At 39.9% G+C, this 9,620-nt stretch overlaps 1 protein-coding gene and 1 non-coding gene across 2 annotated transcripts in view; one reads left to right on the top strand and one right to left on the bottom strand.

Moving 5' to 3' along the window:
• Nucleotides 1-422, bottom strand: part of LOC124619695 (vegetative cell wall protein gp1-like) — a 50,627-nt gene extending 50,205 nt beyond the window's left edge. Inside the window, exon 1 of the mRNA XM_047146250.1 lies at nucleotides 141-422. Within this exon, the coding sequence (XP_047002206.1) occupies nucleotides 141-422 (282 nt within the window). The remainder of the gene's footprint in view (nucleotides 1-140) is intronic.
• A 3,910-nt stretch (nucleotides 423-4,332) lies between these two features.
• On the top strand, nucleotides 4,333-4,409 carry Trnat-ugu. Its single transcript has one exon. It is a non-coding gene; the product is annotated as a tRNA-Thr (tRNA).
• The last annotated feature ends 5,211 nt before the right edge of the window (nucleotides 4,410-9,620 follow it).

The raw sequence follows: 9,620 nt of genomic DNA on the forward strand, positions 1-9,620 counted from the left end.
TGTCAGCTTAGTCTAGAAGAAGCAATAGCGTCAACGAAGCAAAGTTTCAGCAGTGGCATAAAAATTCAGGGTGAAAAGATAGGAATGATAAGGTTCAGTGGTGCCGTATTGCATAGTGGCTGAGCTGTCAGCGTACTGACCTGCGGCGGCATCCTGTAGGGCAGGGGCCCCGGGCTGGCCCAGCGCGGCCGCGGCCTCGGACAGGGCAGGTAGGGCCCCGGGCTGGGCGGCAGCCGCGCGGGCGACATGGGCCGGCGCACCAGCAGCCCCGGCGGCGGCGGCGGCGACGGCCCGTACGGCGAGGGCGACGGCGCGAACGGCGGGCTGGGGCCGTACGGCGACGCCGGCCGGAAGGGAGACGCCGGGTGCGGCGGGCGCGCCCACCCGCGGCCCGGGCCCGGACCCGGCGGCTGGCCCGCCATGCTCCTGCGGGCACACGCACGGGCAGCGCGTCAGCACACCACACCCGAAAGCTCTCATCTCTGATATACTTATTATATTATTTAATCTTTCTTTATTGTTAGAGAAGAGGAAGCTTAAATAGAAAATGTAAAACATTTATTGGTATATGGTTCCCATATTTATCTTTAATTATATATAATAGAGAATTTCTTGTGGCCATGAATGGGGGCATGGTTCATTTTTTAAAATTATTTGTTTTTTGCTTTTATTTTCTTGAAATATTTGTAATTATTCCTATGTGTTATGATATTTAAATTTTCAAATGTTATTATTTTTTCCCAAAAGGTCTATTCTTGCTTGTTTATTCACTTTTTCTTTGTATTATATGCAAGTTTTGTTAATCTAAATGTTCTTTTTGTAGTAATTTGATTTAATTATCAAGTGATCTTGAACATAGCAATTGATTTAGTATTGGCATAATTCATGTCAGCAGCCGTGATTATACGATTGATACAAGTGAATATTATTGGTTAAAACAGTTATTTATATTATTTGGTTTAGAGGAACCTACCCCATGATTGATAATACTCAATTTATTCTACTTAATTTACTTGTTTGCATATCTCTGTTATCACAGAATCATTTTAGAGTTATAATTCTCAGGATTTATGATTACAATACATTTCAGGTCAAGATGCAGCTTATAATTAAGAGGAGGTGGGTTACAATAGATTTTTGTTTATAACAGTTTTGATAATGAAATATTGTTGAAGAGGGTGGATTTGATAGAAATTTTACTTACTTAATTTAACTGATATTGGCTCTGGGGTGTATACACATCACCCAGCGCTCTCATTGTTGATTATTCGATTGAAATTATTTTTGGGTAGCTTCAAATTAGATGAGATAGGTTGTAACATAGTAGATGTACTGGAAAGTGTATTTAGGAAGAAGTTCAAGATATAACTTATTAATAAAGTATTTCATTTACACTGAAAATATTTCTATGCAAATCAGGGTATCTTGATTATTAATTTATTATATTAATTTTTTGTTTATTTAATTACTTCATATAAATAATTTTATTGTTTTTTGCCTTAGTATATTTTGTAGAATTGATTGTTTAAATTATAGTATATTGGTAATGTAAGTGTTTTATGAAATATTATTTTAAATTTTTTTAAAGTAATTTTTATTTGTTGTAGCCTTTGTATCAGTGTTTGTCAAAATTTTAGTATTTATATTACGTGTCTTGATTTGTGTTGATTTATAAATAGTTTTTTAGTTAATATGTAATAATTATTGTTAAGTTATTTATAGAAACGAAATGTTAATCTTTTCCTAACATATCTAGTTTCTTGAGAAAAAAATTAATTTTTTAAGTTGATTGTTTTATCTAATTTTTTAAATATAAATATTAAATATTTATTCTCTAAGGGATAAGCTTTATAGTTATTAACTTACAATTTGCTCTTTTGAAATATAATAGTAGGCTTTAAACCAGGTACCTTTAAGATTACAATTTAGTTCATTTTTTTATATTTTGATTTTATATTTATTTTAGGTTTTGTATTAAGATCTTTGATTTTATTTAATAATCATTGTAATAATGATAGAATTAGTATATTTATTTGAATAGAAGTTTTTCCTTCATTGTTTATTATAAGGAACTAGGCAACATTGATTTCCACCTGTTTATCAAAACCATGTCCTCTTGAAAACATTTTGATGTCTGGCCTGATGACTGTGCAAATTTTTAAAAAGCTGCAGTATTTTGACCATGCAAAGCTAACATAATCATTAGTCTCTTAATTAGGGGCTGGAATGAATGTCTTGACAATAAATCAACTGTCTCTTAATACATATTTGAATTTAACTTTTAAGCCAAAAGACTTAAATTTATCTTTAGGATGAGAAGACCCTATAGAGCTTTACTTTTATATAGTTTTTTGTTGTTCTTTATTTAATGAGAATGTCTTGTTGGGGTGATATGAAGAATAAATAAACTCTTCATTGTTATATCATTGATTTATGTTCATTGTTTTGATCTATATTTTATGATTATAAGATTAAGTTACTTTAGGGGTAAAAGCATAATTATTTTCAAGAGCTCATATTGACTAAGCAGATTGTGATGTCTGTGTTGGATTAAGAAAAATTTTGGATGCAGGAGCCCAATAATTAGGTCTGTTCAACCTTTAAATTCTTACAGTATCTGAGTTCAGACCAGTGTGAGCCAGGTCAGATTCTATCCTAAGATTATTTAAACATATTAGTATCAACAGGACCATATGGTTAAAATATTTTTGTTATTAATTAATATTAATTAATTACTATTTTGACAGATTAATGTGTTAAATTTAGAAATCATTTATGTAGATATTTTCTAAAAATAGTATTGGTACTTTATGATTTATTTATGTTTGTTTTGAATTTTCTTTTGTTGGGAATTTGTGTTTTAATTAGTGGGGCTTTCTTAACTGTATCAGAGCAGAAGGTTTTTGGTTATATTCAACCTCATAAAGGTCCAAATAAAGTAGGGTTTGTAGGGTTTCCTCAACCTTTTAGTGATGCTGTGAAATTGATTTGTAAGAAGCAGCCTATTCCTATTATATCTAATTATTTACTTTATTATTTTTCTCCTGTTTTTAATTTATAATTTCTTTGGCTGTTTAAGTGATCTTTCCTTATTTCACTTACATATGTTCTTTTTCTTATAGTTTTTTGTTTTTTATGCTGTACTAAATTAGATGTTTATACTGTAATAATTGCTGATTGATCTTCTAATTCATATTATTCTTTGTTAGGTTCTTTACTTTCTGTTGCTCAAACAATTACATATGAAGTTGACTGGCTTTAATTTTTTTGTCTTTAATTATTCTAATGTGTAGTTTCAATATATTAATTTTATAAATTATCAACATTATTGTTGGTTTATCATTATTACTTTTCCTTTAGCTTTAGCTTGTTTTGCTTCTTGTTTGGCTGAAACTAAATGAGCTCCTTTTGATTTTACTGAAGATGAGTCTGATTTGGTTTCAGGGTTTAATATTGAATATGGTGCAGGAGGTTTTACTTTTTTTTGGCTGAACATACTAGAATTGTAAAGACAGTAACTGTTCTCGAAAGAACAGATACTGTTGATGACAGTGCAGCTTTTCCCTGGAACAAATGATGACGAACTGAAACCCACAGCTGCCGACAGGTGTTTTTGATATACCTCAATGTGGACAGCTGAAAATGTGTGCCCCGGCCGGGACTCGAACCCGGGATCTCCTGCTTACATGGCAGATGTTCTATCCATCTGAGCAATCGAGGACACAGATGAATAATGCGACTGCAGGGACTTATCACTTGCACGCTTCCCGTGAGACTTACATTCCCAACTGTCCACAATTCTACATATGTAATGTACCTTATAGACATCCACTCATTACTCGCGCACACTTTGGCGATTCCTGTAAGAGTTTGGGCAACCTGTGCGCATTTGCACAGACGACGGTCAATGGCTGGGTAGCCTTTAACTATATGTGTAAAGACAGTAACTGTTCTCGAAAGAACAGATACTGTTGATGACCGTGCAGCTTTTCCCTGGAATAAGTGATGACTAACTGAGGTATATCAACAACACCTGTGGGCAGCTGAGGGTTTCAGTTAGTCAGCATTTATTCCAGGGAAAAGCTGCACAGTCATCAACAGTATCTGTCTTTACATATCTAGTTAAAGGCTACCCAGCCATTGACCTTTGTCTGTGCGAATACGCAGAGGCTGGCCAAACTCTTACAGGAATCGCCAAAGCGTGCGTGAGTAATAAGTGGATGGGCAAATGTCTGTAAGGTACATTACATATGTAGAATTTTGGACAGTTGGGAATGTGAGTCTCACGGGAAGCGTGCAAGGGATAAGTCCCTGCAGTCGCGCTATTCATCTGCGTCCTCGGTGGCTCAGATGGATAGAGCGTCTGCCATGTAAGCAGGAGATCCCGGGTTCGAGTCCCGGCCGGAGCACACATTTTCAGCTGTCCACATCGAGGTATATCAACAACACCTGTCGGCAGCTGAGGGTTTCAGTTAGTCATCATTCATACTTGAATTGTTTTTATGAGAATGTTGTCAGCTCTAATTTTTGTGTGTGATTTTTATTCTTTTATATTTTCTATTAAGCTTGCTATTATATCTTTTAGGTTTATTTGAGTTCAGGTAACTTTACCCTGATTTCGTTATGATAAATTAATATATTTTTTTACCCTTGTCTTTGAATTTTTTAGCTTCTTTATTGGTTTAAAGATTTTATGTATTTCATTTATTTAGTGAAATTTTTTGAGAAAAGTTAATAAAATAATTAAACTTCTAGTTTTATGTTTTCAAAATGTATGCTTTTCCTAAGCTAATTAATTTACGTATTTTATTCCTTAATTAGCTTGTCACATGCATTTGCAACATGTATGTTAATTAAGAAATTGTAAAGTAGATAATTATTAGGATTTGTCCTGTTATAATATATGGTTCTTAAACAGGTCGTTTACCAGTTCATGTTAGCAAACATACAACAACTACTATGATTCAAAATAGGATTTGGTTAATAGGATAGAATTGAATACATTGGAATGGTGTTTCGTTAAAATGGTAAAATTATTAAGATTCTAATTGATAGAAATAGTGCAATAACAGCTCCTAATTTTTGAGGAATTTACCATAAAATTGCATAAGCAAATAGGAAATATCATTCTGGTTGAATGTGAACTGGTGTTACTAGTGGATTGGCAGGTACAAAATTACCCGGGTCTCCTGGAAGATAGGGGTTAATTAGACATAATATAATCAATAATAACATCCTGGATGTGGTTTTTATGCGCTTTCGTACATCCCACTACGTGAATACCGGGATGGTACCTAAGTCTGGCCTCAGTTACACGTGTTAATGACGCCAAATCTGTTTCTCACCATGCCAATCCTGCATCAAAGCGGCACAAAGGCGTAAGGAAAAAAAAAAAAAAAAAAAAAAAAAAGAGGAAAAGTTGTTTCGGCTACATAATTTATGAGTTCATTTTTTCTGCCTTATTTTGGCAGTAAGAGTAGCAGTAGTGTGATATTATATGCGCAACAGAGCATATGTATTTAACAGGAAAATCAATACGAATGTGTCTGAAACGCTGGCGCACATTTTATTTATTACATTTTCCCCTGTGCCGTAAGACGACAAACCGCAAGATGACAAACGACCGTCATGTTATTTAGCATCGTTGTCCATAATGGAACGGTTTTAGTATTTGTGCGACGTTCAGCGCATCGATAGGAGGCCGACGTGACGGCAGCTGACTAGTGTACGAGATCTGGCTGGTTGACAGTTCTATTTCGGTGCCTGACAGCTACGCTACCGAAACAGCGCCCGTGACGACTCCCGTCAGATACACCTGTGATGGAGCGGCGTCCTCCGACAGCTCGCCTATCACATAAGGCACCACTCTCACGTTTTTAGGTCGTCGGCATTGCACGTGCGAGGTATGTGACGATATCAGAACATTTTGGCAAGAAACTTATTTCAGCTGTGTCATAGAAAATGAAACTGACACGTCGTATAGCATGGCGTAAGCCCATCTCTCAGTTTTAGCATTTTTCGTTGTTGAGAGGAACAATTGCCTAAAAAGTGATCACAGAGTCCCATGTGTTGCATAGATGTTAATTAATTTTTGTTTATTATTGTTAAAGGTGCTGAGTTACATATAAATTATGGCTGACACCATGGTGGAACGGATCGTAACGAGCACGTGGGTTCACGAACGACCCCATACAGATACTCGATGAGAGATGTTCACCATGGTTTAACTGTAACGTAACAGCTTCGCCAGCAAGACAACAGTTTAATGGTGGGAGAAAATGCTCTTTGCAACTACTTGCATAGAAGATAACTCCGCTCGGACGACCACCAACACTACTAACAACGTATGTCTGTCGAACGTTGGCCAAAAAATGACCATTCGTTAAGTGGTCACACGTATTGGGAGCTCCTCACTCGACTTTAAAAAGCATATGAAGAATGATGTAAAGTTAAAAGCACTTCAACCTTCGTTTGTCGCGAAATGAGTGATTGTGGCATACAAAAAGTCATCAGGTTTGTGGGCGAGTTCTCGATACCGTTATAACTCTTCCATCAAGGGAGGAAGTGTCTTTCTAGGACGAGTATGCAATACATCGCAGTGCAAAGCGAGAAACATTTATTTCTGAAGTAAAGAAAACACACATTTTTATGAAGAACTTAACACAACCAATCGTATGCCATTATCTGGTCTTAAACGTCAGCTACCCACTTGGAAGTCCTACATTTCTTTAACTGTGGTGTGAATCACACTACGTATCTCAATACGTTACGTGATTGGTTTATTCCGTACATGCAAGGTCGGGGACTGCTCGGTAGTGTGTGGTTCCAGCAGGATGGAGCACCAGGCCATTTTGCTGTTGTAGTTATAGAATAGCTCAGTGACGTATTTCCTGATAAATGGAATTTGTCTCCGTCTTTGGAGTGGTCACCACGAAGTCCTGATCTATCACCTTGGCAATGAAATGATACAATTCAGATACTTTACTGGTCTTACATAGATATGATTTTATGTGTATAGACTAAAGTGGTGAAAATTTTTACCAAGGCCGGATACCGAACGTGGGTCTCCTGGTTACTAGGCAGATGCAGCCACCACTAAGAAAGCTTGGCACAGTGGTTCACCCAATCGCACAGATTAGACTGGCACGCCTCCCTCCTGGATCCAGTATCTCGCGTTCGATGCTGAGGTGCTATTCCAGAACATGGAGAGCCTCGGCAATTCTGTTCGTGTGTAAGGGGAATTTAAAGTAGACTGGGGCCGCAGTGAGAATTTGGATCAAGGAGCGAGGCACGCCAGGGTTACCCTTGCAGTTGTGTGAACCACTGTGCGATTGTGGCTTAGTGGCTAAAGCGACTGCCTAATAAACAGAAGGCCCAGGTTTGATTCCCTGCCTTGATACAATTTTCACTCCTCGCTTCAGTCTATATACATTCTATCATCTTGCAACAATGCATTATGGGGTTCGTTAAACAGAAGCTTGGTGCCACACATTACGAGACAGATGACGACTTAAAGATGCTGTTACTCTGTTTATTTCTAAGCCACTAGCCCAGAAAGCGAAAGGAGATACGAGTTGCAGGTTGCCTATCCAACGGATTCCAGGGGAAACAAATTTTATTTTCAGTATTTCGCGTTATTATTGACATAATTTAAAAAAATTAAAATGCTCTCATACTCTACTCATTACGAGGTATTAAAAATGGCTCTGAGCACTATGGGACTCAACTGCTGAGCTCATTAGTCAACTAGAACTTAGAACTAGTTAAACCTAACTAACCGAAGGACATCACAAACATCCATGCCCGAGGCAGGATTCGAACCTGCGACCGTAGCGGTCTTGCGGTTCCAGACTGCAGTGCCTTTAACCGCACGGTCACTTCGGCCGGCTATTAGATTCGTGCATGTTCGTATTGCGGCTGCTGTGGGTTTATATATCGATTGTAATTTTTTTATTTATAGCTCACTGGAGATAGTGATTGGAACTATTGACGCTAGACAGTGGAGTGCCAAGTGGAGAAATAGGGACATTTCAGACACAGTCTCCTGTCTGAGTTCGATAGAATGGTAACAGCAGTGGAGACAGCCAGAAACACTTGCACTGTGTATGGGGATAATGCCATTGGACAGAACACGGCAAAAAAAAAAAAAAATGGTTTTCTCGTTTTAAGAAGGATAGTTTTGAAATTAGTGACTCATCACGTTCAGGAGGATCTTCGAGGTTTGATGATCATCGTTTAAACGATTAATACACAACGATCCATGTCAGTATACTCGAGAACTGGCAAATGTGATGATCTGTGGTCATTTCATCATCGTGCGACATTTGCATGCAATGTGGAAGGTTCAAGCCAAAATCACATAAATCAGCGGGTGGGTCGGCCGCTGTGGCCGAGTGGTTCTAGGCGCTTCAGTCCGGAACCGTGTTGCTGCTACGGTCGAATCCTGCCTCGGGCATGGATGTTTGTGGTGTCTTAGGTTAGTTAGGTTTAAGTAGTTCTACACTCCTGGAAATTGAAATAACAACACCGTGAATTCATTGTCCCAGGAAGGGAAAACTTTATTGACACATTCCTGGGGTCAGATACATCACATGATCATACTGACAGAACCACAGGCACATAGACACAGGCAACAGAGCATGCACAATGTCGGCACTAGTACAGTGTATATCCACCTTTCGCAGCAATGCAGGCTGCTATTCTCCCATGGAGACGATCGTAGAGATGCTGGATGTAGTCCTGTGGAACGGCTTGCCATGCCATTTCCACCTGGCGCCTCAGTTGGACCAGCGTTCGTGCTGGACGTGCAGACCGCGTGAGACGACGCTTCATCCAGTCCCAAACATGCTCAATGGGGGACAGATCCGGAGATCTTGCTGGCCAGGGTAGTTGACTTACACCTTCTAGAGCACGTTGGGTGGCACGGGATACATGCGGACGTGCGTTGTCCTGTTGGAACAGCAAGTTCCCTTGCCGGTCTAGGAATGGTAGAACGATGGGTTCGATGACGGTTTGGATGTACCGTGCACTATTCAGTGTCCCCTCGACGATCACCAGTGGTGTACGGCCAGTGTAGGAGATCGCTCCCCACACCATGATGCCGGGTGTTGGCCCTGTGTGCCTCGGTCGTATGCAGTCCTGATTGTGGCGCTCACCTGCACGGCGCCAAACACGCATACGACCATCATTGGCACCAAGGCAGAAGCGACTCTCATCGCTGAAGACGACACGTCTCCATTCGCCCCTCCATTCACGCCTGTCGCGACACCACTGGAGGCGGGCTGCACGATGCTGGGGCGTGAGCGGAAGACGGCCTAACGGTGTGCGGGACCGTAGCCCAGCTTCATGGAGACGGTTGCGAATGGTCCTCGCCGATACCCCAGGAGCAACATTGTCCCTAATTTGCTGGGAAGTGGCAGTGCGGTCCCCTACGGCACTGCGTAGGATCCTACGGTCTTGGCGTGCATCCGTGCGTCGCTGCGGTCCGGTCCCAGGTCGACGGGCACGTGCACCTTCCGCCGACCACTGGCGACAACATCGATGTACTGTGGAGACCTCACGCCCCACGTGTTGAGCAATTCGGCGGTACGTCCACCCGGCCTCTCGCATGCCCACTATAC

The sequence above is a fragment of the Schistocerca americana genome, chromosome 6 (genome assembly GCF_021461395.2).
Source record: "Schistocerca americana isolate TAMUIC-IGC-003095 chromosome 6, iqSchAmer2.1, whole genome shotgun sequence".
Lineage (NCBI taxonomy): Eukaryota > Metazoa > Arthropoda > Insecta > Orthoptera > Acrididae > Schistocerca > Schistocerca americana.